This window comes from Tympanuchus pallidicinctus, unplaced genomic scaffold (assembly GCF_026119805.1).
Source record: "Tympanuchus pallidicinctus isolate F22 unplaced genomic scaffold, pur_lepc_1.0 scaffold96, whole genome shotgun sequence".
Classification (NCBI taxonomy): Eukaryota; Metazoa; Chordata; class Aves; order Galliformes; family Phasianidae; genus Tympanuchus; species Tympanuchus pallidicinctus.
The window spans coordinates 57,501-79,881 of record NW_026294820.1 but is presented as its reverse complement, the minus strand read 5'-3'; the positions used below and the strand labels follow the sequence as shown (position 1 = coordinate 79,881).

At 67.4% G+C, this 22,381-nt stretch overlaps 1 protein-coding gene and 1 long non-coding RNA gene across 3 annotated transcripts in view; one reads left to right on the top strand and one right to left on the bottom strand.

Annotated features, from left to right (window-relative positions):
* Nucleotides 1–219: 219 nt before the first annotated feature.
* On the bottom strand, nt 220–2,000 carry LOC128074727 (uncharacterized). 2 transcript variants are annotated; one of them, XR_008203417.1, is made up of 3 exons: nt 1,912–2,000; nt 1,453–1,530; nt 220–254 (listed from the first exon to the last, which is right to left on the bottom strand). It is a non-coding gene; the product is annotated as an uncharacterized LOC128074727 (long non-coding RNA). The 2 variants fall into 2 exon arrangements; XR_008203416.1 differs by lacking the exon at nt 220–254 and adding an exon at nt 679–713.
* Nucleotides 2,001–9,059: 7,059 nt separating this feature from the next.
* Nucleotides 9,060–22,381, top strand: part of LOC128074730 (basic proline-rich protein-like) — a 44,479-nt gene continuing 31,157 nt past the window's right edge. The window contains exons 1-3 of the mRNA XM_052670788.1: nt 9,060–9,154; nt 9,475–9,636; nt 19,163–19,375. Coding sequence (XP_052526748.1) covers nt 9,148–9,154; nt 9,475–9,636; nt 19,163–19,375 — 382 coding nt within the window. The 5' untranslated portion in view covers nt 9,060–9,147. The remainder of the gene's footprint in view (nt 9,155–9,474; nt 9,637–19,162; nt 19,376–22,381) is intronic.

Here is a 22,381-nt window from a genome sequence, read left to right as displayed (position 1 = left end):
AAGGGGGCACTATGGGGCCCTATGGGACTCTAGGGGGCAGCCATGGGCCCTATGGGGAGCTATGGGTGCTAGGGGGTGCTAGGGAGCACTATGGGAGCTTATGGGCCCTATGGGGAAGCTATGGGGCCCTATGAGGAGCTATAGGCGCTAGGGGGCGCTAGGGAGCACTATGGGGCTCTATGAGCGCTAGGGGGCTCAAGGGGCAGCTATGGGCCCTATGGGGAGCTATGGGTGCTAGGGGGCGCTAGGGAGCACTATGGGGAGATTATGGGCCCCATGGGGAAGCTATGGGGCCCCATGGGGAGCTATGGCGCTATGGGGCTCTAGGGGGCAGCTATGGGCCCTATGGGGAGCTATGGGGCCCATGGGAAGCTATGGGCGCTAGGGGGAGCTATGGGGCTCTAGGGGGCAGCTCGGGCCCTATGGGGAGTTATGGGGTCCCATGGGGAGCTATGGGCCCTATGGGGCGCTAGGGGCCCTATGGGGAGCTATGGGCGCTAGGGGGCGGTAGGGTGCACTATGGGGAGCTATAGGCGCTAGGGGGCGCAAGGGGGCACTATGGGGCCCTATGGGACTCTAGGGGGCAGCCATGGGCCCTATGGGGAGCTATGGGTGCTAGGGGGTGCTAGGGAGCACTATGGGAGCTTATGGGCCCTATGGGGAAGCTATGGGGCCTATGGGGAGCTATAGGCGCTAGGGGGCGCTAGGGAGCACTATGGGGCTCTATGGGCCCTACAGGGCTCAAGGGGCGGCTATAGGCCCTATGGGCAGCTATGGGTGCTAGGGGGCGCTAGGGAGCACTATGGGGAGATTATGGGCCCCATGGGGAAGCTATGGAGCCCCATGGGGAGCTATGGCGCTATGGGGCTCTAGGGGGCAGCTATGGGCCCTATGGGGAGCTATGGACCCCATGGGAAGCTATGGGCGCTAGGGGGAGCTATGGGGCTCTAGGGGGCAGCTCGGGCCCTATGGGGAGTTATGGGGTCCCATGGGGAGCTATGGGCCCTATGGGGCGCTAGGGGCCCTATGGGGAGCTATGGAGCCCCATGGGGAGCTATGGCGCTATGGGGCTCTAGGGGGCAGCTATGGGCCCTATGGGGAGCTATGGGGCCCATGGGAAGCTGTGGGCGCTAGGGGGAGCTATGGGGCTCTAGGGGGCAGTTAGGGCCCTATGGGGAGTTATGGGATCCCATGGGGAGCTATGGGCTCTATGGGGCGCTAGGGGCCCTATGGGGAGCTATGGGCGCTAGGGGGCACTATGGGGCTCTATGGGCGCTATAGGGCTCTAGGGGGTGGCTATGGGGCCCATGGGAAGCTTTGGGCGCTAGGGGGAGCTATGGGGCTCTAGGGGGCGGCTATGGGCCCTATGGGGAGTTAAGGGGTCCCATGGTGAGCTATGGGCCCTATGGGGCGCTGGGGGCCCTATGGGGAGCTATGGGCGCTAGGGGGCACTATGGGGCCCTATGGGACTCTAGGGGGCAGCCATGGGCCCTATGGGGAGCTATGGGTGCTAGGGGGCGCTAGGGAGCACTATGGGAGCTTATGGGCCCTATGGGGAAGCTATGGGGCCCTATGGGGAGCTATAGGCGCTAGGGGGCGCTAGGGAGCACTATGGGGCTCTATGGGCGCTATGGGGCTCAAGGGGCGGCTATGGGCCCTATGGGGAGCTATGGGTGCTAGGGGGCGCTAGGGAGCACTATGGGGAGATTATGGGCCCCATGGGGAAGCTATGGGGCCCCATGGGGAGCTATGGCGCTATGGGGCTCTAGGGGGCAGTTAGGGCCCTATGGGGAGTTATGCGGTCCCATGGGGAGCTATGGGCCCTATGGGGCGCTATGGGCCCTATGGGGAGCTGTGGCCGCTAGGGGGCGCTAAAGAGCACTATGGGGAGCTACAGGCGCTAGGGGGCACTATGGGGAGCTATGGGACTCTAGGGGGCAGCCATGGGCCCTATGGGGAGCTATGGGTGCTAGGGGGCGCTAGGGAGCACTATGGGAGCTTATGGGCCCTTTGGGGAAGCTATGGGGCCCTATGGGGAGCTATAGGCGCTAGGGGGCGCTAGGGAGCACTATGGGGAGCTTATGGGCCCCATGGGGAAGCTATGGGGCCCCATGGGGAGCTATGGCGCTATGGGGCTCTAGGGGGCGGCTATGGGCCCTATGGGGAGCTATGGACCCCATGGGAAGCTATGGGCGCTAGGGGGAGCTAGGGGGCAGCTCGGGCCCTATGGGGAGCTATGGGGTCCCATGGGGCGCTAGGGGCCCTATGGGGTGCTAGGGGCCCTATGGGGAGCTATGGAGCCCCATGGGGAGCTATGGCGCTATGGGGCTCTAGGGGGCAGCTATGGGCCCTATGGGGAGCTATGGGGCCCATGGGAAGCTATGGGCGCTAGGGGGAGCTATGGGGCCCTATGGGGAACTATGGGCGCTAGGGGGCGGTAGGGAGCACTATGGGGAGCTATAGGCGCTAGGGGGCACTAGGGAGCACTATGGGGAGCTATAGGAGCTAGGGGGCGCTAGGGGGCACTATGGGGCCCTATGGGACTCTAGGGGGCAGCCATGGGCCCTATGGGGAGCTATGGCGCTATGGGGCTCTAGGGGGCGGCTATGGGCCCTATGGAGAGCTATGGGCAATAGGGGGCACTATGGGGCTCTATAGGGATCTAGGGGGCAGCTATGGGCCCTATGGAGAGCTATGGGTACTAGGGGGCGCTAGGCAGTACTATGGGGAGCTTATGGGCCCCATGGGGAAACTATGGGGCCCCATGGGGAGCTATAGGCACTAGGGAGCACTGTGGGGCCCTATGGGGCTCTAGGGGGCAGCTATGGGCCCTATGGGGAGTTATGGGGCCGTATGGGGAGCTATGGGTGCTAGGGGGTGCTAGGGAGCACTATGGGGAGCTTATGGGCCCTATGGGGAAGCTATGGGGCCCCATGGGGAGCTATAGGCGCTAGGAGCACTATAGGGCCCTATGGGGCTCTAGGGGGCAGCTATGGGCCCCTATGGGGAGCTATGGGCCCATATGGGGAGCTATGGGTGCTAGGGAGCACTATGGGGCCCTATGGGGAGCTTATGGGGCCCTATAGGGAGCTATGGGCCCTGTGGGGCGCTAGGGAGCACTGTGGGGTCCTATGGGGCTCTAGGGGGCAGCTATGGGCCCTAAGGGAAGCTATGGGCAATAGGGGGCACTATAGGGCCCTATGGGGCTCTAGGGGGCAGCTATGGGCCCTATGGGGAGCTATGGCCACTAGGGAGCGCTATGGGAGCACTATGGGGCCCTATGGGGTCCTATGGGAGCTATGGGCGATAGGGGGCGCTATGGGAGCACTATGGGGCCCTATGGGGCCGCTATGGGCCCTATGGGGAGCTACTGGCGATACGGGGCGCTATGGGAGCACTATGGGGCCCTATGGGGCGCTATGGGGCAGCTATGGGTCCTATGGGGAGCTATTGGCGCTAGGGGGCGCTAGGGAGCACTATGGGGCCCTATGGGGAGCTGTGGCCGCTAGGGGGCGCTAAAGAGCACTATTGGGACCTATGGGCCCCATGGGGAGCTATTGGCGCTAGAGGCGCCTGTGGGCGCTAGGGGGCGCTGCCGGTACAAGATGGCGGCGCCGTTGCCATGGCGACAGCGTTTCTACCTTCACCCCCTCCCCCCTCCTTCCACCAACGGCCCCATAGGGCCCATAGGGATGCACAGAGCCCCACACGGCCCCATAGCGCCCCATAGCGCCCACAGGCACCCACTGCGCCCCACACGGCCTCATAGGGCCTTACAGAGCCCCACTGTGCCCCATAGGGCCCCACAGAACTCCACTGTGCCCCATAGGGCCCCACACAGCCCCATAGAGCCCCACAGAACTCCACTGTGCCCCATAGGGCCCCACAGAACCCCACAGAGCCCCACTGATCCCCATAGGGCCCCACACGGCCCCATTGGGCCCCACAGAGCCCCACTGGTTCCTATAGAGCCCCACTGATCCCTAGAGACCCACAGATCCCTATAGAGCCCCACATGGCCCCACTGATCCCTATAGAGCCCCATAGGGCCCCACAGATCTCTATAGAGCCCCACATGGCCCCACTGATCCCTATAGAGCCCCATAGATCCCTCCAGAGCCCTACACAGCCCCACAGATCCCTATAGAGCCCCACACGGCCCCACAGATCCTTATAGAGCCCCACTGATCCCTATAGAGCCCCACTGATCCCTATAGAGCCCCACAGATCCCTATAGAGCCCCACACGGCCCCACAGATCCTTATAGAGCCCCACTGATCCCTATAGAGCCCCACATGGCCCCACTGATCCCTATAGAGCCCCACTGATCCCTATAGAGCCCCACATGGCCCCACTGATCCCTATAGAGCCCCACTGATCCCTATAGAGCCCCACAGATCCCTATAGAGCCCCATAGGGCCCTACAGATCCCTATAGAGCCCCACAGATCCCTATAGAGCCCCATAGGGCCCCACAGATCCCTATAGAGCCCCACATGGCCCCACTGATCCCTATAGAGCCCCACAGATCCCTATAGAGCCCCACATGGCCCCACTGATCCCTATAGAGCCCCACTGATCCCTATAGAGCCCCACATGGCCCCACTGATCCCTATAGAGCCCCACAGATCCCTATAGAGCCCCACATGGCCCCACTGATCCCTATAAAGCCCCACTGATCCCTATAGAGCCCCACATGGCCCCACTGATCCCTATAGAGCCCCACTGATCCCTATAGAGCCCCACATGGCCCCACTGATCCCTATAGAGCCCCACTGATCCCTATAGAGCCCCATAGGGCCCCACTGATCCCTATAGAGCCCCACTGATCCCTATAGAGCCCCACATATCCCCACAGATCCCTATAGAGCCCCATAGATCCCTATAGAGCCCCACATGGCCCCACTGATCCCTATAGAGCCCCACTGATCCCTATAGAGCCCCATAGGGCCCCACTGATCCCTATAGAGCCCCATTGATCCCTATAGAGCCCCATAGGGCCCCACTGATCCCTATAGAGCCCCACTGATCCCTATAGAGCCCCACATGGCCCCACTGATCCCTATAGAGCCCCACTGATCCCTATAAAGTCCCACACGGCCCCACAGATCCCTATAGAGCCCCACACGGCCCCACAGATCCTTATAGAGGCCCGCAGATCCCTATAGAGCCCCACTGATCCCTATAGAGCCCCACAGATCCCTCCAGAGCCCTACACAGCCCCACTGATCCCTATAAAGCCCCACACGGCCCCACAGATCCTTATAGAGCCCCACTGATCCCTATAGAGCCCCACACGGCCCCACAGATCCTTATAGAGCCCCACTGATCCCTATAGAGCCCCACAGATCCCTATAGAGCCCCACATGGCCCCACTGATCCCTATAGAGCCCCACTGATCCCTATAGAGCCCCACACGGCCCCACAGATCCTTATAGAGCCCCACAGATCCCTATAGAGCCCCACTGATCCCTATAGAGCCCCACATGGCCCCACTGATCCCCACTGATCCCTCCAGAGCCCCACACGGCCCCATAGAGCCCCACTGACCCCATAGGGACCATAAAAGCCCACGCAGCCCCACAGCTCCCCACACCAGCTGACTTCCCCTCTTCCGGCCCCCCAACCAAACCCCACGCTGCCCCACAACTGGACCCCCCCAAAAGCCCCCCCCCCCCCCCCCCCAACTCCCAGCCCCACAACCGCGCCCCCCATCGCCCCACGCTGCCCCATAAGTGCCCCCACCGTCGCTCCGCCCCACCTCCCCCCCACCCACCCCATAGCATCCCTCTGCACCGCCCCACATCCCGCCCCACGCTGCCCCACAGCCGCCCCACATCCCGCCCCACACAGCCCCGCATCCTGCCCCACACAGCCCCGCATCCCGCCCCACATCCCGCCCCACACAGCCCCACATCCCGCCCCACATCCTGCCCCACAACCCACCCCACACAGCCCCGCATCCCGCCCCACACAGCCCCGCATCCCGCCCCACATCCCGCCCCACACAGCCCCACATCCCGCCCCACATCCTGCCCCACAACCCACCCCACACAGCCCCGCATCCTGCCCCACACAGCCCCGCATCCCGCCCCACATCCCGCCCCACACAGCCCCACATCACGCCCCACACAGCCCCGCATCCCGCCCCACATCCCGCCCCACACAGCCCCACATCACGCCCCACATCCGGCCCCACAACCCGCCCCACACAGCCCCGCATCCTGCCCCACACAGCCCCACATCCCGCCCCACACAGCCCCACACAGCCCCGCATCCCGCCCCATACAGCCCCACATCCCGCCCCACATCGCGCCCCACACAGCCCCACATCCCGCCCCACATCCTGCCCCACAACCCGCCCCACACAGCCCCGCATCCTGCCCCACACAGCCCCGCATCCCGCCCCACATCCCGCCCCACACAGCCCCACATCACGCCCCACACAGCCCCGCATCCCGCCCCACATCCCGCCCCACACAGCCCCACATCACGCCCCACATCCTGCCCCACAACCCGCCCCACACAGCCCCGCATCCCGCCCCATACAGCCCCACATCCCGCCCCACATCGCGCCCCACACAGCCCCACATCCCGCCCCACATCCTGCCCCACACAGCCCCACACAGCCCCACATCCCGCCCCACATCCCGCCGCCTCCCAATCTCATTCCTTTTGCCGCCCCACATCCCACCCCACAACTGCCCCACCATCGCCGCAGCACAACCCCATAGCGCAGCCCCACAGAACGGCCCCATAAGCGCTGCCCCATAGAACCCTTCATTGAACATCCCTGTAGCGCAGCCCCACATCCCACAGAGCTGCCCCATAGCGCACCCCATAGCCCTGCCCCACAGAACCCCTTCGTTTAATGTTCCTGCAGTACAACCCCATAGCACAGCCCCACACCCAACCCCATAGCACAGCTCCATATCCCACAGAGCCACCCCATAGATCTGCCCCACAGCGCAGCCCCACATCCCATACATCTGCCCCACAGTGCACCCCATAGCCCTGCCCCACAGAACCCCTTCATTTAATGTCCCTGCGGTGCAGCCCCATAGCACAGCCCCACATCCCAACCCCATAGCGCAGCCCCATAGCGCAGCCCCACACCCCACAGCCCTGCCCCATAGCACAGCCCCACATCCCAACCTCATAGCACAGCCCCATAGCGCAGCCCCCTGCCCCACAGCCCTGCCCCACATCGCAGCCCCACATCCCAACCTCCTATCACGGCCCCATAGCGCAGCCCCACACCCCACAGCCCTGCCCCATAGCACAGCCCCACATCCCAACCTCATAGCACAGCCCCATAGAACGGCCCCATAAGCGCTGCCCCACACCCCACAGCCCTGCCCCATAGCACAGCCCCACATCCCAACCTCATAGCACAGCCCCACACCCCACAGCCCTGCCCCATAGCACAGCCCCACATCCCAACCTCCTATCACAGCCCCATAGCACAGCCCCATAGCACAGCCCCACACCCCACAGCCCTGCCCCACATCGCAGCCCCACATCCCAACCTCCTATCACGGCCCCATAGCGCAGCCTCACGCCCCACAGCGGACCCCACAGCCTTGCCCCACGATCTCCTCTCCTTAAATGGCCCCGCAGTGCAGCCCCACATCGCAGCCCTTCGCCCCACATCGCAGCCCTTCGCCCCACAGCGCAGCCCTTCGCCCCACATCCCAACCTCGTATCGCAACCCCACATCGCAGCCCCACATCCCAACCTCGTATCGCAGCCCCACATCGCAGCCCCACATCCCAACCTCGTATCGCAGCCCTTCGCCCCACATCCCAACCTCGTATCACAGCCCCACATCGCAGCCCCACATCCCAACCTCGTATTGCAGCCCCACATCGCAGCCCCACATCCCAACCTCGTATCGCAGCCCCACATCGCAGCCCCACATCCCAACCTCGTATTGCAGCCCCACATCGCAGCCCCACATCCCAACCTCGTATCGCAGCCCCACATCGCAGCCCCACATCCCAACCTCGTATTGCAGCCCCACATCGCAGCCCCACATCCCAACCTCGTATCGCAGCCCCACATCGCAGCCCCACATCCCAACCTCGTATCGCAGCCCCACATCGCAGCCCCACATCGCAACCTCGTATCGCAGCCCCACATCCCAACCTCGTATCGCAGCCCTTCGCCCCACATCCCAACCTCGTATCGCAGCCCCACATCGCAGCCCCCAGCCCCCATCCCAGCCCTCAGCCCCACATCGCAGCCCCTCCCCCCCCCCCGCAGTGTCACGCGGGGCCGCGCCGTGCGTCCCTGGGGGGGGGATGGGATGGGATGGGATGGAGGGAGCGGGGGGGGGGGGTGCGTTTAATCCGCTTTGCCCGTTAATCCGCCGCGGCCCACGCGCGGCCTGCACCTCCCACCCGATCCCCGGCCTCGCGTAACGGCGCTGCCCGGCGCGGGGCGCCGCTCGGCGGGGAGCAACGGCCGCCCCCGATCCCCGGAGCTCCGCGGGGCTCCGCCTCCCAGCCGACCGCCGCTCAGGGGGGATCCGCGCTGCGGCACCGCGGCCACGCGTGGAGCCGCCCCATAAGGAACCTCCGCCCCATAGGGAAATGCCGCCCCATAAGGAACCGCCGCCCCATAAGAGCCGCTCCGCAGCCGCTCACCGCTCCGCGCCGCTCCGCTCCGCGCAGTGGGCGGGGCCTGAATGAGGGCGGGGTCTACGCGAGGGGCGGGGCCTGCGTAGGGGGCGGGGCCAACGCGGAAACGAATCAACGGAGGAGTCGGACTTAAAAGGGGGCGGGGCCTAAGGCTGGGGGAGGGGTCTACGGAGAGGAGGCCCAACCGCAGAGGCGGAGCCTAAAGGAGGCGTGGTCTAAGTGGGGGGCGTGGCCTGCGCGGAGACGGACCGGCAAGCAGACGTGAGGCCGAAAAGAGGCGGGGCCTAAAGCAGGAGGCGGGGCCTGTGCGGAGATGGACGGCAAGGAGGCGGGGCTTGTGCGGGGGCGGGGCCCGCGCCGTCGGATCAACCGCATGAAGGGGGCGTGGCTCAATGAGGGGGCGTGGTCACGGGGGCGTGGTTTCCACTGAGGCCACGCCCACCCATCCTTTTCCGCCTCGGGGTTCGGCTTTCGGTTTCGTTTCGCCGCCGGAGCGAAGCGGAGCGATGGGAGGTGCGGGGTGCGGGGTGCGGGGGGAGGCGGGGGCCGGGCTGCGGGGCTGCGGGGCTGCGGCCGGAGGGCCGGGATTTGGCGGGGTTTGGGGGCCGCGGATGCGGGGTTGCGAAGAGAAGCGGGGCGGCGGTTGATCGGGAGAGCGGGGCGGAACTGCGGCTCAAGGGCGGGAGCGGGAGGGAACGGGGCCGTGGGGCGGGGATGTGGGGCGGATCGGGGACGCGGTTATGGGGCCGGGGGGGGGGGGGGGGGGGCAGATGTGGGGCGCCGCGGGTCGGAGCCGCGTGTATCGGCGCTGCCCCCCCCCCCCTCCTCCCCAGACCCGCAGATGGAGGCGGTGCTGGAGGTGCGCGGCGCCCCCTGCGGCGGGGAGGAGGCGCTGCTGCTCTACCTGGAGAACGCGCGGCGCTCGGGGGGCGGCCCGGTGCGGAGCTGCGAGAGGCTGGGGGGGCGCCTCTACGTCACCTTCCAGAGCCACGGCGGTGAGCGGGGGAACCGGCAGCGACGGAACGGGGGGGGGCGAGGGGGGGGGGGGCTCGGTGCTACTGCGAGAGCTGGGAGGGGGACGTGGGGGGCAATGGGAGCATTGGGGGGCAATGGGAGCATTGGGGGGCACTGGGAGCACTGGGATGGGGACGTGGGGGCACTGGGAGCACTGGGATGGGGACGTGGGGGGCACTGGGAGCACTGGGAGGGGGACATGGGGGCACTGGGATGGGGATGTGGGGGCACTGGGAGCACTGGGAGAGGGAAATGGGGGGCAATGGGAGCATTGGGGGGCACTGGGAGCGCTGGGATGGGGACGTGGGGGGCAATGGGAGCATTGGGGGGCAATGGGAGCACTGGGATGGGGACGTGGGGGGCACTGGGAGCACTGGGAGGGGGACGTGGGGGCACTGGGATGGGGACATGGGGGCACTGGGAGCACTGGGGGGCACTGGGAGCACTGGGAGGGGGACATGGGGGGCACTGGGAGCACTGGGGGGCACTGGGAGCACTGGGATGGGGACATGGGGGCACTGGGATGGGGACATGGGAGGCACTGGGAGCACTGGGATGGGGATGTGGGGGCACTGGGAGCATTGGGAGAGGGAAATGGGGGGCAATGGGAGCATTGGGGGGCACTGGGAGCGCTGGGATGGGGACGTGGGGGCACTGGGAGCACTGGGAGGGGGACGTGGGGGGCAATGGGAGCATTGGGGGGCAATGGGAGCACTGGGAGGGGGACGTGGGGGCACTGGGATGGGGATATGGGGGGCATTGGGAGCACTGGGAGGGGGACGTGGGGGGCAATGGGAGCATTGGGGGGCAATGGTAGCACAGGGAGGGGGACATGGGGGCACTGGGAGCACTGGGGGGCACTGGGAGCACTGGGAGGGGGACATGGGGGCACTGGGAGCACTGGGAGGGGGATGTGGGGGCACTGGGAGCACTGGGAGCACTGGGGGGCAATGGGATGGGGACATGGGGGCACTGGGAGCACTGGGATGGGCATGTGGGGGCAATGGGAGCGCTGGGATGGGGATGTGGGGGCACTGGGAGCACTGGGGGGCACTGGGAGCACTGGGATGGGGACGTAGGGGGGCAATGGGAGCATTGGGGGGCAATGGGAGCATTGGGGGGCAATGGTAGCACAGGGAGGGGGACATGGGGGCACTGGGAGGGGGACGTGGGAGGCACTGGGAGCACTGGGATGGGGACGTGGGGGCACTGGGAGCACTGGGAGGGGGACGTGGGGGCACTGGGAGCGCTGGGAATGGATTTTGGGGGGGCTCAGCACAAATGGTGAGGGAGTGATGTGGGGCAGGAGCGGCTATGGGGCAGGCAGTGCTGTGGGGCAGTGGGGTGCAATGTGGGGCAGGAGGTGCTATGGGGCTGTGGGTCACGATGTGGGGCAGGCGGTGCTGTGGGGCTGTGGGTCACGATGTGGGGCAGGCGGTGCTGTGGGGCTGCGGGACGCGATGTGGGGCAGGGGAGTGCAATGTGGGGGAGGCGTTGCTGTGGGGCTGTGGGATGCGATGTGGGGCAGGCGGTGCTGTGGGGCTGTGGGTCATGATGTGGGGCAGGGAGGTGCAATGGGGGGCAGGCGGTGCTGTGGGGCTGTGGGTCATGATGTGGGGTAGGGGGGTGTGATGTGGGGCAGGCGGTGCTGTGGGGCTGCGGGACGTGATGTGGGGCAGGCGTTGCTGTGGGGCTGTGGGTCGCGATGTGGGGCAGGGGGGTGCGATGTGGGGCAGGCGGTGCTGTGGGGCGGTGGGTCATGATGTGGGGCTGTGGGATGCGATGTGGGGCAGGTGGTGCTGTGGGGCTGTGGGTCAGGATGTGGGGCAGGGGGGTGCAATGTGGGGCAGGCGGTGCTGTGGGGCTGTGGGTCACGATGTGGGGCAGGGGGGTGCAATGTGGGGCAGGCGGTGCTGTGGGGCTGTTGGTCGCGATGTGGGGCAGGGGGGTGCGATGCGGGGCAGGCGGTGCTGTGGGGCTGTGGGTCGCGATGTGGGGCAGGGGGGTGCGATGGGGGGCAGGCGGTGCTGTGGGGCTGTTGGTCGCGATGTGGGGCAGGGGGGTGCAATGGGGGGCAGGCGGTGCTGTGGGGCTGTTGGTCGCGATGTGGGGCAGGGAGGTGCGATGTGGGGCTGTGTGTCACGATGTGGGGCAGTGTGGTGCAATGGGGGGCAGGCGGTGCTGTGGGGCTGTGGGTCGCGATGTGGGGCAGGGGGGTGCAGTGGGGGGCAGGCGGTGCTGTGGGGCTGTGGGTCGCGATGTGGGGCAGGGGGGTGCAATGGGGGGCAGGCGGTGCTGTGGGGCTGTGGGACGTGATGTGGGGCAGGGGGTGCTGTGGGGCTGTGGGTCGCGATGTGGGGCAGGGGGGTGCAATGGGGGGCAGGCGGTGCTGTGGGGCCGCGGGATGCGATGTGGGGCAGGCGGTGCTGTGGGGCTGCGGGACGTGATGTGGGGCAGGGGGTGCTGTGGGGCTGTGGGTCACAATGTGGGGCAGGCGGTGCTGTGGGGCTGTGGGTCACGATGTGGGGCAGGTGGTGCTGTGGGGCTGCGGGACGTGATGTGGGGCAGGTGGTGCTGTGGGGCTGTGGGTCACAATGTGGGGCAGGCGGTGCTGTGGGGCAGTGTGGTGCGATGTGGGGCAGGCGGTGCTGTGGGGCTGTGGGTCGCAATGTGGGGCAGGCGGTGCTGTGGGGCTGTGGGTGATGATGTGGGGCAGGCGGTGCTGTGGGGCTGTGGGTCGCAATGTGGGGCAGGCGGTGCTGTGGGGCTGTGTGTCGCGATGTGGGGCAGGCGGTTCTGTGGGGCTGTGGGTCATGATGTGGGGCAGGGGGTGCTGTGGGGCTGTGGGTCACGATGTGGGGCAGGCGGTGCTGTGGGGCAGTGTGGTGCGATGTGGGGCAGGCGGTGCTGTGGGGCAATGGGATGTGATGTGGGGCAGGGGGGTGTGATGTGGGGGAGGCGGTGCTGTGGGGCTGTGGATCACAATGTGGGGCAGGCGGTGCTGTGGGGCAATGGGATGCGATGTGGGGCTGTGGGTCGTGATGTGGGGCAGGGAGGTGCGATGTGGGGCTGTGTGTCGTGATGTGGGGCAGGCGGTTCTGTGGGGTGTGGGTCATGATGTGGGGCTAGGCGGTGCTGTGGGGCTGTGTGTCGCGATGTGGGGCAGGCGGTGCTGTGGGGCCGCGGGATGCGATGTGTGGCAGGCGGTGCTGTGGGGCTGTGGGTCGCGATGTGGGGCAGGGGGGTGCAATGGGGGGCAGGCGGTGCTATGGGGCTGTGGGTCACGATGTGGGGCAGGCGGTGCTGTGGGGCTGTGGGTCACGATGTGGGGCAGGCGGTGCTGTGGGGCTGCGGGACGCGATGTGGGGCAGGGGAGTGCAATGTGGGGGAGGCGTTGCTGTGGGGCTGTGGGATGCGATGTGGGGCAGGCGGTGCTGTGGGGCTGTGGGTCATGATGTGGGGCAGGGAGGTGCAATGGGGGGCAGGCGGTGCTGTGGGGCTGTGGGTCATGATGTGGGGTAGGGGGGTGTGATGTGGGGCAGGCGGTGCTGTGGGGCTGCGGGACGTGATGTGGGGCAGGCGTTGCTGTGGGGCTGTGGGTCGCGATGTGGGGCAGGGGGGTGCGATGTGGGGCAGGCGGTGCTGTGGGGCGGTGGGTCATGATGTGGGGCTGTGGGATGCGATGTGGGGCAGGTGGTGCTGTGGGGCTGTGGGTCAGGATGTGGGGCAGGGGGGTGCAATGTGGGGCAGGCGGTGCTGTGGGGCTGTGGGTCACGATGTGGGGCAGGGGGGTGCAATGTGGGGCAGGCGGTGCTGTGGGGCTGTTGGTCGCGATGTGGGGCAGGGGGGTGCGATGCGGGGCAGGCGGTGCTGTGGGGCTGTGGGTCGCGATGTGGGGCAGGGGGGTGCGATGGGGGGCAGGCGGTGCTGTGGGGCTGTTGGTCGCGATGTGGGGCAGGGGGGTGCAATGGGGGGCAGGCGGTGCTGTGGGGCTGTTGGTCGCGATGTGGGGCAGGGAGGTGCGATGTGGGGCTGTGTGTCACGATGTGGGGCAGTGTGGTGCAATGGGGGGCAGGCGGTGCTGTGGGGCTGTGGGTCGCGATGTGGGGCAGGGGGGTGCAGTGGGGGGCAGGCGGTGCTGTGGGGCTGTGGGTCGCGATGTGGGGCAGGGGGGTGCAATGGGGGGCAGGCGGTGCTGTGGGGCTGTGGGACGTGATGTGGGGCAGGGGGTGCTGTGGGGCTGTGGGTCGCGATGTGGGGCAGGGGGGTGCAATGGGGGGCAGGCGGTGCTGTGGGGCCGCGGGATGCGATGTGGGGCAGGCGGTGCTGTGGGGCTGCGGGACGTGATGTGGGGCAGGGGGTGCTGTGGGGCTGTGGGTCACAATGTGGGGCAGGCGGTGCTGTGGGGCTGTGGGTCACGATGTGGGGCAGGTGGTGCTGTGGGGCTGCGGGACGTGATGTGGGGCAGGTGGTGCTGTGGGGCTGTGGGTCACAATGTGGGGCAGGCGGTGCTGTGGGGCAGTGTGGTGCGATGTGGGGCAGGCGGTGCTGTGGGGCTGTGGGTCGCAATGTGGGGCAGGCGGTGCTGTGGGGCTGTGGGTGATGATGTGGGGCAGGCGGTGCTGTGGGGCTGTGGGTCGCAATGTGGGGCAGGCGGTGCTGTGGGGCTGTGTGTCGCGATGTGGGGCAGGCGGTTCTGTGGGGCTGTGGGTCATGATGTGGGGCAGGGGGTGCTGTGGGGCTGTGGGTCACGATGTGGGGCAGGCGGTGCTGTGGGGCAGTGTGGTGCGATGTGGGGCAGGCGGTGCTGTGGGGCAATGGGATGTGATGTGGGGCAGGGGGGTGTGATGTGGGGGAGGCGGTGCTGTGGGGCTGTGGATCACAATGTGGGGCAGGCGGTGCTGTGGGGCAATGGGATGCGATGTGGGGCTGTGGGTCGTGATGTGGGGCAGGGAGGTGCGATGTGGGGCTGTGTGTCGTGATGTGGGGCAGGCGGTTCTGTGGGGTGTGGGTCATGATGTGGGGCTAGGCGGTGCTGTGGGGCTGTGTGTCGCGATGTGGGGCAGGCGGTGCTGTGGGGCCGCGGGATGCGATGTGTGGCAGGCGGTGCTGTGGGGCTGTGGGTCGCGATGTGGGGCAGGGGGGTGCAATGGGGGGCAGGCGGTGCTATGGGGCTGTGGGTCACGATGTGGGGCAGGCGGTGCTGTGGGGCTGTGGGTCACGATGTGGGGCAGGCGGTGCTGTGGGGCTGCGGGACGCGATGTGGGGCAGGGGAGTGCAATGTGGGGGAGGCGTTGCTGTGGGGCTGTGGGATGCGATGTGGGGCAGGCGGTGCTGTGGGGCTGTGGGTCATGATGTGGGGCAGGGAGGTGCAATGGGGGGCAGGCGGTGCTGTGGGGCTGTGGGTCATGATGTGGGGTAGGGGGGTGTGATGTGGGGCAGGCGGTGCTGTGGGGCTGCGGGACGTGATGTGGGGCAGGCGTTGCTGTGGGGCTGTGGGTCGCGATGTGGGGCAGGGGGGTGCGATGTGGGGCAGGCGGTGCTGTGGGGCGGTGGGTCATGATGTGGGGCTGTGGGATGCGATGTGGGGCAGGTGGTGCTGTGGGGCTGTGGGTCAGGATGTGGGGCAGGGGGGTGCAATGTGGGGCAGGCGGTGCTGTGGGGCTGTGGGTCACGATGTGGGGCAGGGGGGTGCAATGTGGGGCAGGCGGTGCTGTGGGGCTGTTGGTCGCGATGTGGGGCAGGGGGGTGCGATGCGGGGCAGGCGGTGCTGTGGGGCTGTGTGTCGCGATGTGGGGCAGGCAGTGCTGTGGGGCCGCGGGATGCGATGTGGGGCAGGCGGTGCTGTGGGGCCGCGGGATGCGATGTGTGGCAGGCGGTGCTGTGGGGCTGTGGGTCGCGATGTGGGGCAGGGGGGTGCAATGGGGGGCAGGCGGTGCTGTGGGGCTGTGGGTCACGATGTGGGGCAGGGGGGTGCAATGGGGGGCAGGCGGTGCTGTGGGGCTGTGGGTCGCGATGTGGGGCAGGGGGGTGCAATGGGGGGCAGGCGGTGCTGTGGGGCTGTGGGTCACGATGTGGGGCAGGGGGGTGCGATGGGGGGCAGGCGGTGCTGTGGGGCTGTTGGTCGCGATGTGGGGCAGGGGGGTGCAATGGGGGGCAGGCGGTGCTGTGGGGCTGTTGGTCGCGATGTGGGGCAGGGAGGTGCGATGTGGGGCTGTGTGTCACGATGTGGGGCAGTGTGGTGCAATGGGGGGCAGGCGGTGCTGTGGGGCTGTGGGTCGCGATGTGGGGCAGGGGGGTGCAGTGGGGGGCAGGCGGTGCTGTGGGGCTGTGGGTCGCGATGTGGGGCAGGGGGGTGCAATGGGGGGCAGGCGGTGCTGTGGGGCTGTGGGACGTGATGTGGGGCAGGGGGTGCTGTGGGGCTGTGGGTCGCGATGTGGGGCAGGGGGGTGCAATGGGGGGCAGGCGGTGCTGTGGGGCCGCGGGATGCGATGTGGGGCAGGCGGTGCTGTGGGGCTGCGGGACGTGATGTGGGGCAGGGGGTGCTGTGGGGCTGTGGGTCACAATGTGGGGCAGGTGGTGCTGTGGGGCTGTGGGTCACGATGTGGGGCAGGCGGTGCTGTGGGGCTGCGGGACGTGATGTGGGGCAGGTGGTGCTGTGGGGCTGTGGGTCACGATGTGGGGCAGGCGGTGCTGTGGGGCTGTGGGTGATGATGTGGGGCAGGCGGTGCTGTGGGGCTGTGGATCACAATGTGGGGCAGGCGGTGCTGTGGGGCAATGGGATGCGATGTGGGGCTGTGTGTTGCGATGTGGGGCAGGGAGGTGCGATGTGGGGCTGTGGGGCGCGATGTGGGGCTGTGGGTCATGATGTGGGGCAGGCAGTGCTGTGGGGCCGCGGGATGCGATGTGGGGCAGGCGGTGCTGTGGGGCTGCGGGACGTGATGTGGGGCAGGTGGTGCTGTGGGGCTGTGGGTCACAATGTGGGGCAGGCGGTGCTGTGGGGCAATGGGATGCGATGTGGGGCTGTGTGTCGCGATGTGGGGCAGGGAGGTGCGATGTGGGGCTGTGTGTCGTGATGTGGGGCAGGCGGTGCTGTGGGGCTGTGGGTCATGATGTGGGGCAGGCGGTGCTGTGGGGCAATGGGATGCGATGTGGGGCTGTGTGTCGCGATGTGGGGCAGGGAGGTGCGATGTGGGGCTGTGGGTCGCGATGTGGGGCAGGGGGGTGCAATGGGGGACCGGTGGTGCTGTGGGGCAGTGGGGTGTGATGTGGGGCAGGCGGTGCTGTGGGGCAATGGGATGTGATGTGGGGCTGGGGGGTGTGATGTGGGGCAGGCGGTGCTGTGGGGCTGTGGGTCGCGATGTGGGGCAGGGGGGTGCAATGGGGGGCAGGCGGTGCTGTGGGGCTGTGGGACGTGATGTGGGGCAGGCAGTGCTGTGGGGCCGCGGGATGCGATGTGGGGCAGGCGGTGCTGTGGGGCTGCGGGACGTGATGTGGGGCAGGGGGTGCTGTGGGGCTGTGGGTCACAATGTGGGGCAGGCGGTTCTGTGGGGCTGTGGGTCATGATGTGGGGCAGGCGGTGCTGTGGGGCTGTGTGTCGCGATGTGGGGCAGGCAGTGCTGTGGGGCCGCGGGATGCGATGTGGGGCAGGCGGTGCTGTGGGGCTGTGGGACGTGATGTGGGGCAGGCAGTGCTGTGGGGCCGCAGGATGCGATGTGGGGCAGGCGGTGCTGTGGGGCTGTGGGACGTGATGTGGGGCAGGCAGTGCTGTGGGGCCGCGGGATGCGATGTGGGGCAGGCAGTGCTGTGGGGCTGTGGGACGTGATGTGGGGCAGGCAGTGCTGTGGGGCCGCGGGATGCGATGTGGGGCAGGCGGTGCTGTGGGGCTGCGGGACGTGATGTGGGGCAGGGGGTGCTGTGGGGCTGTGGGTCACAATGTGGGGCAGGCGGTGCTGTGGGGCTGTGGGTCACGATGTGGGGCAGGGGGTGCTGTGGGGCTGTGGGTCACAATGTGGGGCAGGCGGTGCTGTGGGGCAGTGTGGTGTGATGTGGGGCAGGCGGGGCTGTGGGGCTGTGTGTCGCGATGTGGGGCAGGGAGGTGCGATGTGGGGCTGTGGGTCGCGATGTGGGGCAGGGGGGTGCGATGTGGGGCAGGAGGTGCTGTGGGGCTGTGGGTCACAATGTGGGGCAGGGGGGTGCAATGTGGGGCAGGCGGTGCTGTGGGGCTGTGGGTCACGATGTGGGGCAGGGGGGTGCAATGTGGGGCAGGCGGTGCTGTGGGGCTGTGGGACGTGATGTGGGGCAGGCGGTGCTGTGGGGCCGCGGGATGCGATGTGGGGCAGGCGGTGCTGTGGGGCCGCGGGATGCGATGTGGGGCAGGCGGTGCTGTGGGGCTGCGGGACGTGATGTGGGGCAGGCGTTGCTGTGGGGCTGCGGGACGTGATGTGGGGCAGGGGGTGCTGTGGGGCTGTGGGTGATGATGTGGGGCAGGCGGTGCTGTGGTGCAGTGTGGTGCAATGTGGGGCAGGCGGTGCTGTGGGGCTGTGGGTCACGATGTGGGGCAGGCGGTGCTGTGGGGCTGTGGGTCACAATGTGGGGCAGGCGGTGCTGTGGGGCTGTGGGTCACGATGTGGGGCAGGCGGTGCTGTGGGGCTCTGGGTCACAATGTGGGGCAGGCGGTGCTGTGGGGCTGCGGGACGTGATGTGGGGCAGGTGGTGCTGTGGGGCAATGGGATGCGATGTGGGGCTGTGTGTCGCGATGTGGGGCAGGGAGGTGCGATGTGGGGCTGTGTGTCGCGATGTGGGGCAGGCGGTTCTGTGGGGTGTGGGTCATGATGTGGGGCAGGCAGTGCTGTGGGGCTGTGTGTCGCGATGTGGGGCAGGGAGGTGCGACGTGGGGCTGTGGGTCACAATGTGGGGCAGGCGGTGCTGTGGGGCAATGGGATGCGATGTGGGGCTGTGGGTCGCGATGTGGGGCAGGGAGGTGCGATGTGGGGCTGTGGGATGCGATGTGGGGCAGGCGGTGCTGTGGGGCAATGGGATGCGATGTGGGGCTGTGGGTCGCGATGTGGGGCAGGGAGGTGCGATGTGGGGCTGTGTGTCGCGATGTGGGGCAGGCGGTTCTGTGGGGTGTGGGTCATGATGTGGGGCAGGCGGTGCTGTGGGGCTGTGGGTCACGATGTGGTGCAGGGAGGTGCGATGTGGGGCTGTGGGTCGCGATGTGGGGCAGGCGGTGCTGTGGGGCTGTGTGTCGCGATGTGGGGCAGGTGGTGCTGTGGGGCAGTGTGGTGCGATGTGGGGCAGGGAGGTGCGTTGTGGGGCTGTGGGATGCGATGTGGGGCAGGCGGTGCTGTGGGGCAATGGGATGCGATGTGGGGCTGTGTGTCGCGATGTGGGGCAGGGGGGTGCGATGTGGGGCTGTGTGTCGCGATGTGGGGCAGGGAGGTGCGATGTGGGGCAGTGGGTCGCGATGTGGGGCAGGCGCTGACCCCCCCCATCCCCCCCCAGCTCTGGAGGGCGTCCTGGCGCGGGCCCCCCACCGGCCGTGGGGCTGGGAGCTGAAGCTGCGCCGCGCCCCCCCCTGGGACCCCACGGCGCTGCTGCTTTCCGGCGCCCCCCCCGCGGCGCTGCTGCCCCTCCTGCCCCCCAACTCCGTCTCCAGCTGCCACCCCACGGAGGGGGGCGCCGTCCTGCTGCTGACCCGGCCTGTGGGGGACCCAGGTGGGGGGGGGGGGGGGGCGGTAATTGGGGGGCTGGGGTCGCTGTGGGGGTCGCTGCGGAGGTGGGGTTTGGGGTCCCTGTGGGTCCGGGTTTGGGGTCCCTATAGGGTGAGATGTGGGGTCTCTATGGGGTGGGATAGGAGGTCCCCGTGGGTCAGGGTGTGGGATCCCTATAGGGCTGGGATGGGGTCCCCATGGAGTCCCTATGGGGCGGGGTTTGGGGTCCTTATGGGTCTGGGGTCTCCATGGAGTCCCTATGGGGCTGGGTTGGGGTCCTTATGGGTCTGGAGTCCCCATGGAGTCCCTATGGGGTGGGGTTTGGGGTCTCTATGGGGTGGGGTTTGGGGTCCCTGTGGGTCGGGATCTGGGGTCGCCGTGGGGTCCCTGTGGGTCCGGGTTTGGGGTCCCTATAGGGTGAGAGGTGGGGTCTTTATGGGGTGGGATAGGAGGTCCCGGTGGGTCAGGGTGTGGGATCCCTATAGGGCTGGGATGGGGTCCCCATGGAGTCCCTATGGGGCTGGGTTGGGGTCCTTATGGGTCTGGGGTCCCCATGGAGTCCCTATGGGGCTGGGTTGGGGTCCTTATGGGTCTGGGGTCTCCATGGAGTCCCTATGGGGCTGGGTTGGGGTCCTTATGGGTCTGGGGTCCCCATGGAGTCCCTATGGGGCGGGGTTTGGGGTCCTTATGGGTCTGGGGTCCCCATGGAGTCCCTATGGGGCTGGGTTGGGATCCTTATGGGTCTGGGGTATCCATGGAGTCCCTATGGGGCGGGGTTTGGGGTCCTTATGGGTCTGGGGTCTCCATGGAGTCCCCATGGGGCGGGGTTTGGGGTCTCTATGGGGTGGGGTTTGGGGTCCCTGTGGGTCGGGATCTGGGGTCGCCGTGGGGTCCCTGTGGGTCCGGGTTTGGGGTCCCTATAGGGTGAGATGTGGGGTCTCTATGGGGTGGGACAAGAGGTCCCCGTGGGTCAGGGTGTGGGATCCCTATAGGGCTGGGATGGGGTCCCCATGGAGTCCCTATGGGGCTGGGTTGGGGTCCTTATGGGTCTGGGGTCCCCATGGAGTCCCTATGGGGCTGGGTTGGGGTCCTTACGGGTCTGGGGTCCCCATGGAGTCCCTATGGGGCGGGGTTTGGGGTCCTTATGGGTCTGGGGTCCCCATGGAGTCCCTATGGGGCGGGGTCTGAGGTCTCTATGGGGTGGGGTTTGGGGTCCCTGTGGGTCGGGATCTGGGGTCGCCGTGGGGTCCCCGTGGGTCCGGGTTTGGGGTCCCTATAGGGTGAGATGTGGGGTCTCTATGGGGTGGGATAGGAGGTCTCCGTGGGTCAGGGTGTGGGATCCCTATAGGGCTGGGATGGGGTCCCCATGGAGTCCCTATGGGGCTGGGTTGGGGTCCTTATGGGTCTGGGGTCCCCATGGAGTCCCTATGGGGCTGGGTTGGGGTCCTTACGGGTCTGGGGTCCCCATGGAGTCCCTATGGGGCTGGGTTGGGGTCCTTATGGGTCTGGGGTCTCCATGGAGTCCCTATGGGGCAGAGTTGGGGTCCTTATGGGTCTGGGGTCTCCATGGAGTCCCTATGGGGCAGAGTTGGGGTCCTTATGGGTCTGGGGTCTCCATGGAGTCCCTATGGGGCTGGGTTGGGGTCCTTATGGGTCTGGGGTCTCCATGGAGTCCCTATGGGGCGGGGTTTGGGGTCCTTATGGGTCTGGGGTCTCCATGGAGTCCCTATGGGGCTGGGTTGGGGTCCTTATGGGTCTGGGGTCTCCATGGAGTCCCTATGGGGTGGGGTTTGGGGTCCTTATGGGTCTGGGGTCCCCATGGAGTCCCTATGGGGCGGGGTTTGGGGTCTCTATGGGGTGGGGTTTGGGGTCCCTGTGGGTTGGGATCTGGGGTCGCCGTGGGGTCCCTGTGGGTCCGGGTTTGGGGTCCCTATAGGGTGAGATATGGGGTCCCTATGGGGTGGGATAGGAGGTCCCCGTGGGTCAGGGTGTGGGATCCCTATAGGGCTGGGATGGGGTCCCCATGGAGTCCCTATGGGGCGGGGTTTGGGGTCTCTATGGGGTGGGGTTTGGGGTCCCTGTGGGTCAGGATCTGGGGTCGCCGTGGGGTCCCTGTGGGTCCGGGTTTGGGGTCCCTATAGGGTGAGATGTGGGGTCTCTATGGGGTGGGATAGGAGGTCCCCGTGGGTCAGGGTGTGGGATCCCTATAGGGCTGGGATGGGGTCCCCATGGAGTCCCTATGGGGCTGGGTTGGGGTCCTTATGGGTCTGGGGTCTCCATGGAGTCCCTATGGGGCGGGGTTTGGGTCCTTATGGGTCTGGGGTCCCCATGGAGTCCCTATGGGGCGGGGTGTGGGGTCCTTATGGGTCTGGGGTCCCCATGGAGTCCCTATGGGGCGGGGTTTGGGGTCTCTATGGGGTGGGGTTTGGGGTCCCTGTGGGTCGGGATCTGGGGTCGCCGTGGGGTCCCTGTGGGTCCGGGTTTGGGGTCCCTATAGGGTGAGATATGGGGTCTCTATGGGGTGGGGTAGGAGGTCCCCGTGGGTCAGGGTGTGGGATCCCTATAGGGCTGGGATGGGGTCCCCATGGAGTCCCTATGGGGCGGGGTTTGGGTTCTTATGGGTCTGGGGTCCCCATGGAGTCCCTATGGGGCGGGGTTTGGGGTCCTTATGGGTCTGGGGTCCCCATGGAGTCCCTATGGGGCGGGGTTTGGGGTTCTTATGGGTCTGGGGTCCCCATGGAGTCCCTATGGGGCGGGGTTTGGGGTCCTTATGGGTCTGGGGTCCCCATGGAGTCCCTATGGGGCTGGGTTGGGGTCCTTATGGGTCTGGGGTCCCCATGGAGTCCCTATGGGGCTGGGTTGGGGTCCTTATGGGTCTGGGGTCCCCATGGAGTCCCTATGGGGCGGGGTTTGGGGTCCTTATGGGTCTGGGGTCCCCATGGAGTCCCTATGGGGCTGGGTTGGGGTCCTTATGGGTCTGGGGTCTCCATGGAGTCCCTATGGGGCGGGG